The sequence below is a fragment of the Myotis nattereri genome, assembly GCF_964212035.1.
Source record: "Myotis nattereri genome assembly, chromosome: 6".
NCBI lineage: Eukaryota > Metazoa > Chordata > Mammalia > Chiroptera > Vespertilionidae > Myotis > Myotis nattereri.
In genome coordinates this window covers 62,906,564-62,923,835 of record NC_138081.1, presented here as the reverse complement: position 1 = coordinate 62,923,835, position 17,272 = coordinate 62,906,564, and the positions used below count along the sequence as shown (strand labels likewise).

At 40.8% G+C, this 17,272-nt stretch overlaps 1 protein-coding gene across 1 annotated transcript in view; it reads left to right on the top strand.

Annotated features, from left to right (window-relative positions):
* AK9 (adenylate kinase 9) overlaps nucleotides 1–17,272 on the top strand; it is a 99,001-nt gene that overhangs the window by 19,532 nt on the left and 62,197 nt on the right. The window contains exons 10-14 of the mRNA XM_081093563.1: nucleotides 3,308–3,447; nucleotides 3,529–3,709; nucleotides 9,109–9,253; nucleotides 16,324–16,407; nucleotides 16,498–16,596. Of these exons, the coding sequence (XP_080949689.1) occupies nucleotides 3,308–3,447; nucleotides 3,529–3,709; nucleotides 9,109–9,253; nucleotides 16,324–16,407; nucleotides 16,498–16,596 (649 nt within the window). The remainder of the gene's footprint in view (nucleotides 1–3,307; nucleotides 3,448–3,528; nucleotides 3,710–9,108; nucleotides 9,254–16,323; nucleotides 16,408–16,497; nucleotides 16,597–17,272) is intronic.

The following is a 17,272-nucleotide window of genomic DNA, read 5'->3' as shown; positions in this document are numbered from 1 at the left end:
GTCGAGGAAGGTGCAGCTCCTGTGTAAAACAGTTTGGTCTTTTCTCAAAATATTAAACATAAATTTACCATAAGAACCAGAAATGTTGCTCCTGTGGATATACCCAAAAGAAGTGAAAGCAAGGACTCAGACAGGTGTTTGTACACCAATATTCATAGCAAACAGCAAGGAGGTGAAACAACCCAGATGTCTGTCAATGGACATGTGGATAAACAAAGTGTGGCATGTAGACACAATGGAATATTATTCAGACTTAAAAGGAAATTACATTCTGATACATGCTAAAACATCGATGAACCTTGAAAACATTTGTGCTGGCAAAATGAGCCAGAAACAGAAGACAGATACTGTGTAATTACACTTGGGCACCTACCAGTGGTTGGCAAACTGCGGCTCGGCAAACCGTGGCTCGCGAGCCACATGCGGCTCTTTGGCCCCTTGAGTGTGGCTCTTCCACAAAATACCGACTTCTGCGCATGGGCCACGAAGTTTCAACCACACTGTATGTGCACGCCTGCACATGGTATTTTGTGGAAGAGCCACACTCAAGGGGCCAAAGAGCCGCATGTGGCTCGCGAGCCACAGTTTGCTGACCACGGACCTAGACTAGGCAAATTCAAAGGGGCAGAACGTAAAACAGAGATTGCGAGGGGCTGCGGGGAGAAGGAGAAGGGGAAATTACTGTTTAACAGGTGCCGAGTTTCCGTTTGGGTTTTTGAAAAAGCTCTGGAAATGGAGAGTGGTGATAGTTGCACAACATTTTGAGTGTATTTAATGCCACTGCATTGTACACTTAATATGGTAAAAATGGTAAATTTTAGGTTATATATGATTTACCACAGTTAAAAAAAAAATTTTAAACCAAAAACATCCTTGCAGATTCTACTGTGCAGCCAGGAATGGGAACCACTGGCATAAAGGGGTGAGAGGCACGGGACCTCAGTGTGAACTGGCACCTGCTGGCGAGGAGTGTGAGGGCTGGAACGTTTGATGCGCTGTGAGAGAGGAGTGGGGTGCGGGTGGGGGTGGGCATGAGAGTTTGTGGTGGGAGGAAGGGCAGGGCAGGCTGGCATCCGGCACAGTAGACAGTGACAGGACCGGTTTTCAAATCAGGCAGATTTGAATTTCAGATCGACAGCCTACCAGCCTGTGACTTTGCTTAACCTTACCTTTTGTTCAATTGTTTGAAAAAGGGAGGCTATCCCCTGCCACATGGTGTCATTATAAGTATTATATAAAATGACGCTTGTAAAATGCCTAAAACCAACGGTAATACTCAAAGTAGCTAACATCTGTATTGAAGGGGCAAGGCTGGCTTGGTGGGCTAGCAGCCTGTGCGGTCACATGGGCCCCATGCTTAGAAGGGACCCACAATTAGTTTAATGCTGAGCTGTCAGTCTTGAAATGTTGAATCACTTTAGAACAAAGGCTCTGCGTTTTTATTTTGTGCTGGGCCCAGCAAGTTAGCTGAGCTGTGCAGGGTCATTCACCCAATCACAGCAGAGCTGGCAGCAGCGCTGAAGAGCCACGGCTGTGCCAGGCATTAACCGGGCAGCTGCTGGATCATGGAACGGCCCAGAGGTTCCTCGGCTAGAGGCTCAGGAGGCGAGCTTGAGTGTGGTGGCTGTAACTGTCAACTTTCCTGTGCCTCCTCTCACCGTGGCTGGGTCTGGGGTCCCTCTTACAAGATCCTCTGGCCGAGTCTCTCCAAAGATGAAGCCTCTGGTTGCAGGAGAGGTGGTGGTGGTGGGGCTGAGGGACAGAGTTGGCTGACTCAGAGTGAGATGGAGAGTGGCGTTGGCCACTAGCACCTCCTTTTAAAGATCTGCGGCCAGTCTCCCTATCTTCTGCTGTCCATTCCGCGTCTTCGGAGGTGCCTAGTGTCAACAGGTCACGAGCTTCTGGAGGATTCTGAAGAGTGAATGAACTGGATCCTTGTTGTCCCCCTCCCCCCCCCCCCACACACACACCCATCCCTGTCGCCGCACTGAGCCTTTAGCTTTTTCTGATGTAAGTCAGCGACCACTCATCCATCTGCTTTCTAGCTACAAAAATGTGAGGCCGTGGAGGGTCAGCTATCACTTCCCCTGGTCTCTTCTCCCAGTCGGTGTCCTCGTGAGTTTATTCCTGTGTTCATTCCCCTGCTGTCATTTTCACGAGGCTTTAGGGAAGCAGCAAGCACAAATGCATGTGTTATCTGCCTTGTTAAGCAGAGGGAGTCTGATAGTGTTTAAGACTCTAACATCCAGCTTATTTGAAAGCTCATCTTCTGGTAGCCCCTCAGCACCTGTACACATGTGGCTTCAGAAACATGGTCGGCTATTAAAACATTTTTCCCAAGTTGGGACAGGAAATAAGGATGATAAGGAATGAGTGACTGCCTCCTGACTGGTCCGAGTACATCTCAGTCCCTAGCTCATCTGTGGATTCCGTGGAGAAGGGGCGGGGAGAGGGAGGGCCACCAACAAGGTTCTCGGTCTCATGTAGCTCCCCTACGCATGGGCAGTTTCCTTTGTCCTTAGCTACTTCTCCCAGCCTTCAGGTGGGGACACTCACGCAACATCTCTGTACTGTGCCTGCCTCTCTGCTCTGGGATGCGGCAGTGGTCCAGGCAAGACCATAGCTCCCACTCTCATCTATCCTCCACTGTCACCTCTGGAGCAAGCAGCTAGTGTTCGATCCACATCGGAAGGTGGGAGGGAGCCAACGTGGACCCTGTCACCCTTGGCAGTGCCCCCCATGCCTTCTCTCCCCAATTCTCTTGTCCCTGCTAAGGTAGCCCAAGGACAGTGAACCTCTCAGTAATCTGCAGCCTGTAGAGAAGTAGTTCACTTCTCTGGAGATCATCAACATGGGGCCCATGTGACCGCATTGCTGAGGGCAACTTTACATTCTAGGAAGAGCTAAATAAATGCAAAAATAATTTGTATATAGCATCTTACTATTTAAAAACTTAGGTAAATTGACTAAGAATTTGGTACATTTTCAAATCTTTTCAATAATCTTTTCAGTATCTGTTTTCTTAAATCATAGAAAACGCTCTAGCTAGCTTATGCTCATTCTACCTTATAAGAGAAAATGCTCAGTAAAATTCAAACAAGGTCTTATAACAGAAATGAAAACTATATGCCTATTAAATTTTGGACAAGTACAGAATGGTTGCAATTAAGAAAAACAGCCAAAATTTGCCTTCTAAATTTTTTCTTAGAAAGTTACAGCACTATCAAATAAGAAATAAAATAATGCCATTAATTTCAGCAAAACTTATGCCCACATATTTAATGTTTTTAATGTTTGTTTTTAATAGGATGAGCTGTTTCGTACTCTTGCATCTTATAAACTTATTGCACCAAGATATAGATGGCAGAGAAGCAGATGGGGACGCTCATGTCCTGTGACTTTAAAAGAAGGTAACATTTATCCAGGAATGGCTGACCTTTCTGTAAGGTAAGTAATAATTTTCAGAACTTAATTTCAAAACTTCCCCATATCTCTTTTCAGTTGTTTATGATTGTGGTATATTTTAAGTTTTCTAGGTAAAATGTACTGTCTGGCATCAGAAGAAACATTAAGAGCATTTTTATTGAACCCACGCCCCTATCTTCTTCCACCAATGCCTGCACCACCATTCAAAGTATTTGTATTTGGACCTCCATCTTCAGGGAAAACAACACTTTGCAATTTGCTTGCAGAACATTACAAAGGAAAGGTAGCTACTTAACCTAGCTAGCTGGCTAGCTTTCTACCTATTTAAACTTGATTATAATTTGTAGGATTTGTGAATTTGTAGGATTTGTACTGACTTTTCTTAATTTTTACGCTGTCATTTGGGTCATTGTCCTTTGGGCTTGGAGTGGGAAAGGCATCCCCCTTGCTGTTCATTGTCGCTTCCAGACCATAGCCCCTCCCTGCTCCCCCAAAGCCCCAGATTTGACTGTTATGTCGTACAGATGACACCACCCATTACCTCTCCTGGTTCCACGGGTCTCCTGGGTTATACCCCTCCTGCTCACTGTGGACTGAATATGTGGACAGTTCTCTACAACGTACTCACTCCTGTCATCATTCTTGGTGGTTTCAGTAATTACTAGGATGACCCTCCCAGCTCCCTGGCCTGCCAACTGCTTGGCCTCCCCCCTCAGCGGTCTTGTTCTCCACACTCAGTAACTGAAGAGAAGCTGTGTTTAGCTTGGACCAGAGAGATAGCAGTGGAGGTAGGAAGAAGTGAGCAGATTTGGGATGTGATGTGAAGACAGAGCCAAAGCATTTGAGGAGGGATTGGTGTGTAGAGGAATGCTATGAAAGCCGGCATGGCGAGAGCGTAGGGCGTGAAAGGAGGAGTGGCCCAAGATGAAGGTGGCTGAAGATGTAGTCAGAGCTATGCAGGGCCTAGGAAGGAGTCTGAATTTACTTCGAGTCCTGTTGAGTTCTTTTAAACACAGGGGTAACGTTTTCTATTTGCTTTGAACTGTTTTATTGTAAAATATAACAAGCATACAGAAAAGTTGAAACTCGCTGAACTATCACAAAACAAACCCCCATAGAGCCACCACCCAGGTCAAACAGAGAATGTTGCCAGCATCCCAGAAGGCCCCTCATGCCTCTTCCCAACACCAGTTCTCTTACTTCTCCACAAAGGGAACCTCTGCCCGGAACTTTATAGTGTTCACTTCGGTGCTTTTCTTTTATGGTTTTACCATGTAACTATATGTCTACATACCACAGGTTATTTTTACATGTGTTTCTTTATGGATGTAAACAGTTAATGTTATTTGTGCCTGGTTTCTTTTACTTAACGTTATGATTGTGATATGTAATGCTTCTTATTTATGCATGGTGTTGCATATAGCTATATATTTTTTATTTTTATTGTTTTACTAGAGGCCCAGTGTATGAAATTTATGCACTTGGTGGTGGTGGTGGTGGTGGGGTCCCTCAGCCCAGCCTGCACCCGGCCTAAGCCGTCAGTCGGACATCTTTAGCGCTGCTGCAGAGGCGGGAGGAGCTCCCACCACTGCTGATGCACTTGTCAGCTGTGAGCCCAGCTTCTGGCTGAGCAGCGCTTCCACTGTGGGAGTGCACTGACCACCAGGGGGCAGCTCCTGCGTTGAGCATCTGCCCCCTGGTGGTTAGTGCACATCATAGAAACAGGTTGTTCCGCCTTCAGGCCAAAACTGGCTCTCTGACATCCCCTAAGGGGTCCTTGATTGCGAGAGAGCACAGGCCAGGCCAAGGGACCCCACCGGTGCATGATCGGGGCGGGGAAGGGATGCGGGAGGTTAGCCAGCCAGGAGGGACCGCAGGAGGGCTCCAGGGCATGTCCAGCCCATCTTACTCAGTCCCAATCGGCTGGACCCCAGCAGCAAGCTAACCTACCACCTGGTGGTCAGTGCATGTCATAGCGACTGGTTGGCCAGTCAACTGTCTGCCCCCTGGTGGTCAGTGCATGTCATAGCAAGCAGTTGAGTGGCCTTAGTATATCATTAATATATTACACTTTGATTGGTTGAATGGCCAACTGGACGACTGGACACTTAGCATATTAGGCTTTTATTATATAGGATTGTATTATATTGATTGAATTATATTACAATTTGTTTATGCAGTTGAGTGTTAATAAAACTTGGGTTAACTCCAGTTTGGGGTATTAGGAATAATATTGCTCTAAACATTCTTATGCTTGTCTGTTAGTGTACACATGCATATCTTTATATATTTTGGAGCTATATCTAGGGGTAAAATTTCTGGGACATGGGGATGTATGAATATGTTCACTTTGTGTAGGTAATGCCAACTGTTTTCCAAATTAGTTTTGCCAATTTATAATCCTGTCGGCAGTGTATGAGAGTTCTGTTAGTCCACATTCCTGCCAACTTTTGTTAGGGGCAGTCTTTCTAACTTTAGGCATTTTAACAGGTGTTTCTCACGGTGGTTTTAATTTGCACTTCTTTAATGACTTCTCTCATGTTTATTGACCATTCATATATTCTTTTTTAAAAGTATTTTTTCAAGTCTCTTGCCCATTTAAAAAATTTTTTGCATATTATCAGTAGGAGTTCCTTATATTGTCTACATACAAGTTCTTTTTCTTTTTTATTTATTTTTTAAATGTTTTATTGATTTTTTACAGAGAGGAAGGGAGAGAGACAGAGAGCCAGAAACATCGATCAGCTGCCCCCTGCACATCCCCCACCGGGGATGTGCTCGCAACCAAGGTACATGCCCTTGACCAGAATCGAACCTGGGACCCCTCAGTCCGCAGGCCAACACTCTATCCACTGAGCCAAACCTGTTTCGGCTTTTTTCTTTTTTATTGAATGTATTGGAGTTACATCAGTTAATAAAATTACATAGATTTAAGGTGTACAATTTCATAATACATCATTTGTATATTGTATTGTGTGTTGACCATACAATTTTTTTTTCTTAATCTTCACCCAAGAACATGATCAGAGAGAGAAAGAGAAGGAGAGAGGGAGGGAGGGAAGGAGGGAGGGAGGTAGAGAGGGAGGTAGAGAGGGAAGAAGGGAGGGAGAGAGAAAACATCAATTGCTTGCCCTCTGTACATACCCCCACTGGGAATCAAACCTGCAACCCAGGTATGTGCCCTGCCTGGGAATCAAACCAGTAACCTTTCAGTGCACAGGACGATGCTAAATCAACTGAACCACTTCTGCCTGGCTACAAGTTCTTTTTTTATTATAAGCATTATGGGTGTGTCCTATCATTGTGGTTTGGCCTTTCACTGCTTTAATGAAAAATGCATCATACTCTTTCATTTAAAGCTAGTCATTAAGTCCTGCCTACATGGAATGTGAGGGGAATTAGATTCCACCTTCTGTGGGGAGGAGTATTAGAGGATTTATGGACATGTTTTAAAACCATCACAGTGTGTATCAGACAAAGGAATTACAATTTTAAAATATAAAGAGTTCTTAAAAATCAATATACAGAGGAAGCCGCAATGGAAAAAATATATAGCCAACAGACAATTTACAAAATAGATACAAATAGCCCTTAAGCGGAGAGATGACAAAAAACTAGAGATATGTCATGTCAGCTGTTAGAGTTGAAAGATCACTATTAACGACCCATTTGTGATTAGGATGGGGAAAAGTACGTTCTCATACACTGCTGCTAAGGGTATAACCATTAGAGATGGTGATGGAAATATGTATAAAAGCCTAAAATCCATGCATATCCTTTGAACTGTCAATTCTATTTTATAGAAACTATCAAAGAGATATACATAAGCCCTAGCTGGTTTGACTCACTGAATAGAGCGTCGGCCTGGGGACTGAAGGGTTCCAGGTTCGATTCTGGTCAAGGGCATGTACCTTGGTTGCAGGCACATCCCCAGTAGGGGGTGTGCAGGAGGCAGCTGATCGATGCTTCCCTCTCATCGATGTTTCTAACTCTCTACCCCTCTCCCTTCTTCTCTGTAAAAAAATCAATAAAATATATATATTTTTTAAAAGAGTTATACATAAGTATATTCATCATAGCCTAGTTTATAATATAAAAAACATATATACTTAAGTACATATTATTGGTATTTTAGTTAAATAACTTGTAATATATTTAGCTAATACAGTACTGCACATCCACTAAAAGTAATGGTATGAATGTATATTTATTGGTATGGAATAAAATAATGTAAGATATTGAAGGAAAAGCAAAATGGAATCTAGAGGTATGAAAATATTATTTAAATTTAAATGGCACGTAGAAATCTACTTGTAACAGTTAAATATGAAGAATATTACCTACCTGATGAAAGACTTACGTTCAGAATATATATAAAATTTTAATCCAATTTTTTAAATGGACCAAAGTTGACACATGCTTAAAAAAAGAAGGTAAGTGAGTTACCAAGAAGTGCTAAAAAAGAAGCTCAAAATTACTAATGATTGAGGCAATGTAAATTTAAACTACATCAAAGCCCTTCTTCACACCCATTAGAATGGTTAAAATTTAAAAGATTCACAAACCAAGTGTTGGTGAGGATGTAGAGTAAATGCAACTTTCACACATTGCTGATAGGAATGCAAACTAGTTCGGCCACTCTGGAAACAGTTTAATTGCTAATTATAAAGTCAAATATATGCTTACCATATGACCCAGTAATTCCACTCCTAGATATTTACCCCAGGGAAATGAAAACGTGTGTTCACAAAAAGACTTCTTCAGAAATGTTCATTACAGTTTTACTGATAATAGCCAAAAAGTGGAAACCACCCAAATGTCCATCAATAGATAAACTAAAAAAAAAGATATATTCTTACAGTGATACCACTCAGCAATAAAACTGACAGATTATTGACATAAACAATTATACTGATGAATCTCAAAAACATTACGATAAAGGGGAAAAGCTTGGAAAAGATTACGTAGTAACTTATAAGGAAGCATGAGGGCACTTTGGAGGCGATATAAATGTTCTTATCTTGATTGTGGTTGTTGTTATGTAAACTCATCAAGCTGCATACTTAAAATGGTCACCTTTTATTATATGTAAATTATACAAAGTTGATTTTTAAAATATATGTAACTTGAAGATACATTACATGATGCATTCATAAATAGATATATAGTCCTACATGAAAAATATGACTGAATTTCTATGAAAGCAAGTGTTGAAAAATAAATGAATTCTGAAAATAACAAAGCTCAAGTAGCATTAAAGATTTGTAAGCTAGCCCTGGCTGGTGTGGCTCAGCTGGTTGAGTGTAGTCCCAAACACCAAAGGGTTGCCAGTTTGATTCCCAGTCAGAGCACATGCCCACGTTGCTGGTTCGATCCCCTGTCAGGGTGCATACAGAGGTAACTGATCAATGTTTCTCTCTCACATCAATATTTCTCTCTCCCTCTCCCTTCCTCTATTTCGAAAAATAATCAATAAAAAAACATATTTCAAAAAATAATATTAAGAAAAAGATTTTTAGGATAGATAGGTAAAGATATAGAAATAGACACAGATACAGATACATAAATATAGATATAGATATAGATATAGATATAGATATAGATATAGATATATAGATATATACTTATAGATGAACAATGTGTAACTGTGCTTATGTTGGTTTTCTCAAATATTCTTTGCAGGTAGTTGACTATGCCAAACTTGTTCAGCCACGTTTTGATAAAGCCCTGGATACGTTAAAAAAAAATACTATAGCTGAGGCCACTCAAGAAGCTATTAAGACTGTGAGAGAACGGCTTCTCACAGAAGCAGAAAATAAAAAACAAGGTGATCTGTCTTTTTTATTTTTTATTATTATTTTTTTAAAATTAAATCTTTACTGTTCGGATTATTACAGTTGTTCCTCCTTTTTCCCCCCATAACTCCCCTCCACCCGTTTCCCACCCCACCCTCCGCCCTCACCCCCCCCCCCCCCCACTGTCCTCATCCATAGGTGCACGATTTTTGTTAAGTCTCTTCCCGAATCCTCCACACGCCTCCCCCCCTCAAGAATAGTCAGTCCACTCCCTTTCTATGCCCCTGATTCTATTATAATCACCAGTTTATTCTGTTCATCAGATTATTTATTCACTTGATTTTTAGATTCACTTGTTAATAGATGTGTATTTGTTGTTCATAATTTGTATCTTTACCTTTTTCTTCTTCTTCCTCTTCTTAGAGGATACCTTTCAGCATTTCATATAATACTGGTTTGGTGGTGATGAACTCCTTTAGCTTTTTCTTATCTGTGAAGCTCTTTATCTGGCCTTTAATTCTGAATGATAGCTTTGCTGGGTAAAGTAATCTTGGTTGTTGGTTCTTGGCATTCATCACTTTGAATATTTCTTGCCACTCCCTTCTGGCCTGCATAGTTTCTGTTGAGAAATCATCTGACAGTCGTATGGGTACTCCCTTGTAGGTAACTGACTGTCTTTCTCTTGCTGCTTTTAAGATTCTCTCTTTGTCTTTTGCTTTTGGCATTTATTTATGATGTGTCTTGGTGTGGTCCTCTTTGGATTCCTTTTGTTTGGGGTTCTCTGTGCTTCCTGGACTTGTAAGTCTATTTCTTTCACCAGGTAGGGGAAGTTTTCTGTCATTATTTCTTCAAATAGGTTTTCAATATCTTGCTCTCTCTCTTCTTCTGGCACCCCTAGAATTCGGATGTTGGTACGCTTGAAGCTGTCCCAGAGGCTCCTTACACTATCTTCATATTTTTGGATTCTTTTTTCATTTTGCTTTTCCGGTTGGGTGTTTTTTGCTTCTTCGTATTTCAAATCTTTGACTTGATTCTTGTGAACCTCTAGTCTGCTGTTGGAACTCTGCATAATATCCTTTATTTCAGTCAGTGTATGCTTAATTTCTAGTTGGTCCTTTTTCATAACCTCGAGGGTCTCACTAGATTTCTTGAAGGTCTCACTACATTTACTGGCAGTCTCACCAGACTTTTTGAGAGTCTTACCAAATTTATCGGCGGTTTCTAGAAAGTTCTTGAAAAACCTTAAGAGTGTGGTTTTGAACTCTATATCCAGTACTTTGCTTTCCTCCATTTCTGTCATTTGTGTCCTGTTTCTTTGTCTCTGCATTTTTTATGCTTCCCTGTGTTGATAGAGTGGCTTTGTATGCTAGGTGTCCTATAGGGCCCAGTGGCTCAGCCTCCCCAATTACCTGAGGTGGACACTCTTGGTGCACCCCGCTGTGGGCTTTGTGCACATTCTTGTTGTAGTTAAGCCTTGATTGTTGTAGGTATCACTGGGAGGAATTGACCTCCAGGCCAATTGGCTGTGAGAATCAGCTGTGTCTGTGGTGGGAGAACTTCTGTGCTGGAGACACCCTTCCAAGGCAAGACTTGCTTCAGTGAGGCTTTGGTGCTCACTGAGTCTGCCCCCTGAATGTGTCCTTTATGGATCTGAGGAGCTGCAATCTGGATGGTCCCACTCTGACCTCCAGGCACACTGGCTCCTGGATCTCTAAGGAGGTGCTAATCTAGCCTCTTCCTGAGGCTACCCAGCAGGAACTCAGCTGTGAAGCAATGCAAGTTGCCCTGGGGCCTTGGGCCAGCTGTAGTTTGTTAGGTAATTTTCCGATTGCAAAGGGCCAGGCCTTTCATATGCAAAAGCTGACACACAGCTTGAGTGAGGCGGGGGTCCCAGGGGATCAACAGGGTAGAGCAAGCAGCTATGCGTGCCCTCAGAGGCCCCGCTTCTCAGTGTCCCGGCAATCGCTGCAAGCACCTCCGAGAGAAAGCTACACTCGAGTTCCAACCAATCCCAGACAGTCCAGTTTCTCCCGTATGAGTCTGGGTCCCCAGAGACTCGCCCAGAACTGGAGCTCAGAGCTTGAGACTCCCTACCCATTGAAAAAGACAACCATGTCCTCAGCCGCTAGCCCTCTCCACATGCGCCTCCGTACCTCTGTACTTTACTTCCGCACCTCCTCTGAGTCTTGGTATGCTTTTCTCTTTCCTTCTAGTTGTAGAATTTCCACTCAGCCAGCCTTCCTGTGGTTCTGGATGATTTCCATTTTGTCTTTTAGTTGTTTTTTTGAAGTGGTTGTGTGAGGCAGCAATTTCTGCTGTTTACCTATGCCGCCATCTTGGTTTCTCCTCTGATCTGTCTTTTTAAAATGTGTTTTTTAAGTTTGGGTTAACAATTAAGCCTGGTTACCTGCTGGCAAGGACTTGGTTTGCTCATGTTGATATCTCTGGTACCTTACACCTTAATAAGTGATTGAATAAATGAGTCTACATCAACTTGATTCATAAACAGAAAAGATTTCAATTCTAGACTTCTAAGGAAAGGAAACAGAAAGAGCTTCCAGATTTAGATTGCATTCCTTTTATGAGTCTGCCAGCTGGCCAGAGACTGAGCATAATTTATACCTTTATCTACGCCAGTCATGACACCACCCTCCACCTGACTCATGGAGTTTGAGTTGTTGCTGCTATCGTTGCTGTTTTAGGCTTGTATGTTAGCTCTGATTATAAATCAGATTGTCCTGTTTGGGAACTATTAATTTTAAATTCAAAAGGCCATAAAGCAGTGAAACTAAAAGAAGCCTTAAGATCAATTAATGTAACTTTACAGATGAGAAAACTAAGATGGTTGAAGGTTAAATGGCTTCCTGAAACTCACCCAGATAGTAGCATAGCTGAGACTTAAACCCTGGTTCCCAAAGTTCCAGTGTTCTTTCTCCTGACCATGTGCTTCTTCCTATACCTCACTTCTTATTATATATTTAAGAATAGACACAGGTTTGGGGTTTTTTATTTTCTTTTTTATATATATTTTATTGATTTTTTACAGAGAGGAGGGGAGAGGGATAGAGAGTTAGAAACATCAATGAGAGAGAAACATCGATCAGCTGCCTCCTGCATACTCCTCACTGAGGATATGCCCGCAACCAAGGTACATGCCCTTTACCGGAATTGAACCTGGGACCCTTCAGTCCGCAGGCCGATGGTCTATCCACTGAGCCAAACCAGTTAGGACGGGGTTTTTTATTTTCTGTTTTTCTTAAGGAAGAATGAGATTTTTCATTTCATGGCTCTTTTTGAAATTCATTGATTGGTTTTGGTAGAATTTATGTCTATAGGTGGCACCCTTGTAATTAGTCACATTGGAACACATGGAAGTTGCTTAATATCTAAACATCTCACTTAGTGGAATACCCACAATGCAGCACTTGCTATATAATACGTGGGATATTTCTCACTTTCAAAGACCTGGAAACAAAATTTGAGATTAGCTCCAGTGTTTTAGACTAAATTTAGCCTCCACTGTTTGGATTTCCAGAAGCTGTGGCAATGTACTGTACTCTAGTAGAGCCATCACTGCCTCGATTCCAAATATTCTTTTTCTAATAAAGTTTTTCTCATTACAAAAGTCATATCGGATCTTATTTATTGGGCATTTTCTGTACATTGAGTCTATGCTCAATGCATTGCATGCATTCCCCTACTTAATTCTCATAACAGGCCTATGAGGTAGGTATTTTTATCTCCACTTTCAGTACATGAAGAACCTAAGGATTAGGGGGGTTAAGGTATTTGCCCACAGTTGACAGCCAGCAAGTGATTGGAGTTCAGATCTACTGGGATTCAAATCAAATTTGTGCTCCTATCCTCTATGTCTCTCAAGGGCTCGCAGAAAACTGGAAAGAGCAGTGATACCCCAGAGCTATCCTGTTAAGAATTGGATGCATTCTTTTATTTTTAAATATATTTTATTGATTTTTTACAGAGAGGAAGGGAGAGGGATAGAGAGTTAGAAACATCGATGAGAGAGAAACATCGATCAGCTGCCTCCTGCACACTCCCCACTGGGGATGTGCCTGCAACCAAGGTATATGCCCTTGACCGGAATCGAACCTGGGACCCTTGAGTCCGCAGGCCGATGCTCTATCCACTGAGCCAAACCGGTTAGGGCTGGATACATTCTTTAGCCTTCTCTTTTTTCTATCCATATTGCTAATAATTAATTGTGATTCTATGGTATATGTAAAATTGCATCCTTTAAAAATAATTCTTTCTAATTAATATGTAATTATTGTAATAAATTATATGTTAGATGAAGATTTAAGTTAATTATTTCCAGATGGTGGTAGGCCAATTTTATAAATAACATTTACTAAATTATGCATATTTTTACTACAGATTTGAAATGCCATCTTATTAATATTAAGCTCATTGTAAAATTCTGAATTTTCTATTCTTTTCCTCTTTCTATTACAACCTTTAATATAGAATATAGGTATTAAAACTTTATGATGCATTTTAATCTAGAAATATAAGTTTCTCCTCAAAACATTTTGTTTTGAAATTATTCCTGGGTATTCTTTCACTTATTCCATAAAATGAGTGCTTAGTGTGTGCCAGGCTTTGGGATATATGTAGAATTTTGTCAAGTTCTACAACAAATCCCAGTGGAAGAAATTGTTTTCCATTAAACAATAATCGGACAATAATTAGCATCTTTATTAGTAAATCTTCTCATAGAGACAGATGAAATATCTTTTTTGTCTAATATTTGTATCCTTCTTTAACAAAAATATACACTTTTCTTAATTTTATTCCTAGATATTTTGTTACTATTGAATGAGATAATTTTTCTATTCATTTTCTAGTTCATTACTACCAGTATATTAGAAAACGTTTAACATTTGTTTGTAACTGCCCACCTTATTAAATTTACTTGCTGGTTCTTATAGATTTTTTTAGTGGAGTCTCTGGAGTTTTGCAAATAATCAGTTATATCATTTAGAGAAGAGGTATAGTTTCAACTCCTCCTTTCCTGTTATTCGTGCTTATTTCCTTTCTTGACTAATTATGTGCTAGGAATTCTAGAAGGATGTTATTAAATAGTGGGAGTGACAGAGGGCCTCTTCAAATGGGTCCTTTCCAATGTTTCTTCCTAAGGTTATTAAGTATTTTCATCTGGAATGGATGCTGATTACCAAGTGCCTTCTTGGCATCTATCAAGGTAATCATGAAGTTTTTAATCTTTTGACCTATTGATTTCTCAATTATGCTAATGTATTTTCCAACATTAAACCATTCTGATAGTTCTGAAATAAACCTTACTTGGTCATGGTATATTATTCTTACAAGATACTTTTTCTCTTGATTTTTAATCTAGGATATTTTTTCTACACTTACAAGTGTGGTTGTATATAACATTTTCTTTTTTGTGCGCTCTATTTTCAGATTTTACTATCAGGGTTTCAGTAGCTTTTTAGATAAATTGAGAAGGTTCCCATCATTTTTATGCTTGAAACGATTTAAGGAGCAAGGAAGTTACTTCTTCTTACCTGGCAGTGTGAGCTTTTGCTACGCAAGAATACAGCATTGCCTAATAAATCTGCTTCTCTTCTTTTTCATTAGCCTATAAACAAATGAGAGTCCAGCATGGTGCCTAAGGGGTTATAAAAAATAACAACAAAAAGACCAGCATTGAAATTGCATGCCATCCAGATGATCATCCAGATGACGCAGAATAAATTTATATTTTTAGTATACCATCTTCAAAATGAAAACCTAAATTAAAAAAAAAAATACGCATAGAGAAGTCACAAAACAAAGCTTGAGACTATTTACCCAGACTACTAAGATGGCTTGCTATTCACCCTATTTGAGGCTGGACAAGATGAATTTATTAAATCCTTCAACAAATTCTAGAGTACCTACTGTGTGTTGGGCACTGACCGACAAGAGGTGAACAAGACACATGAAGCTCCTGTCTTCATGGTGGTTACACATTGAAGGGGGTAGAGGGGCAAAAAAAAAAAACCCCACAAACTGGTAGAAAAAATATATAACACAGTCATGGGGTAGGTGGTGATTGGGGTAGGAGTGCTGGGGTATTAGGGCGACTAAGGAAGACCTCACTGAAGAGGAGACATTTAACAGAAATCTAGATCAAAAGAGGAAGTTAACCAGGGTCCTAGAGGAAGAACAGTGATGTTATGTCTCTCAAAATCTATAGTGATTCCTTTCACATGACATTATGGCATAAAATCATAGATTTTAAAGCATTTCACAAATTGCCTTTTTTCACCAGAATATAAAAATAGATGCTATCTCTCCATGATCTCACTCATTCATGGATAATAGAGACCATTATAAACTTTTGAACAATAATAGATACAGAGGCAGAGCAGCCTCAAACAGATTGTCAAACTGCAGCAGGAAGGCCGGGGAGGGTTGGGGGGCAGGAGGTAGGGGGGTAAGAGATCAACTAAAGGACTTGTATGCATGCATATAAGCATAACCAATGGACATAAGACACTGGGGGATAGGGGAGGCTAGGGGACTGTCTAGGGCGGGGTGATAAAATGGACACATATGTAATACCCTTTGTAATACTTTAAGCAATAAAAAAAAAAAATAGATGCTATCTCTCATATGCTACAAACTTAAAAGCTTCTTTTGAAATTCACTAATTATTCTAAATCTAATAGGGTTAGCCTTTCTTAAAATTTAAAAAATGATAATACTTTTGCTAGTGAATGTTACTCCAATATATGAAGAAAAATTCACAAGTGGAGAGTATTGAGGTTTTCAAACATAGAAAATTATAGACTAATACAGAAGATGGCAGCTAGCATGGAGCAGGCTTCCTGAAAGCCAAGCATTTTCTAAATTGCCATCATCCATTCTTGTATTTAATCCTCACAACATTGCCTTGGGTTGGATGGGGTTCATTGTGCAAAGTAGAAATTGAGACAAGGAGATCAAAGCCATGCTGACTGAGTCAGCACTCACACCCAAGTCTGTCTGACTTTAAAGCAGAGAAGTGAATCATTATTCCTGTCTCCTTACCCCAAGCTACCTTCTGCTAACACAGCCAATTACTATCTTTCAGCTTTAAAAGACAAGGAAAGAGAACTTAAAATGAAGGAGTATAATAAAGGCTTCGAAGAGGCACGCTCTTCACTTGATGTCGATGGTAAAGAAATATATTGCTACTGCTGTATTAGCCAAAATGTGTCTAATATAAACAGGTTAGCTGATAAAGCATGTTATTCTTCCACTGCAGGGCTCATTCCGGAATCCCAAAGAGCAAGCACTGTAGAGGACAATGAAGAAGTCAAAATGAAGTTGGATAGTGATCCAACTGTTAAAACTGATCAAGATGGTAACAAAATGAACTGTTAATGCCATGCTTATGGGTCTAACTTTCCTTTTATTTCATATTTTCTCATGTTTAGATTGAAGCTTAAAATACCCCCAAAATTGGAACATTCAGGAAAAAGACTTAGCTTCTCTGTTACAGATTTAAGCTGTAGAACCAAACTAGATTTACTGGGATGAAGAAGAAAATACAGAAACTGAGGAGTCTAATATGATTAGAACCGCCCCAAATTTCTCAAAATGTTTCTAAACATAACACAATTATTATTATGTAACTAGAGGCCTGGTTCACAAAATTTGTGCACAGGTAGGGTCCCTAGGCCTGGCTGGTGATCAAGGCTGATCAGGTTCCCTGCCTCCCTGCCTCCCCGCCTCCTCCTTCCCTTGCCACCCACGTGGTTCCCTCCCTCCCTCCCCACCTTCCCAACATCACCTTCCCTCACTCCCTCAGTGCCCTGCCACCACTGGTTGCCTGCCATGTTCTACGCTGCCCCCAGTGGTCAGTGCATGTCATAGCAAGCAATTGAACTCCTGTTGTCCCAGTCGAACTCATGAAGGGACACTTTGCATATTAGCCTTTTATATATATAGACTAGAGGCCCGGTGCACAAAAATGTGTGCACTCGGGGGGGGTGTCCCTCAGCCCGGCCTGTGCCCTCTCACAGTCTGGGACCCCTTAG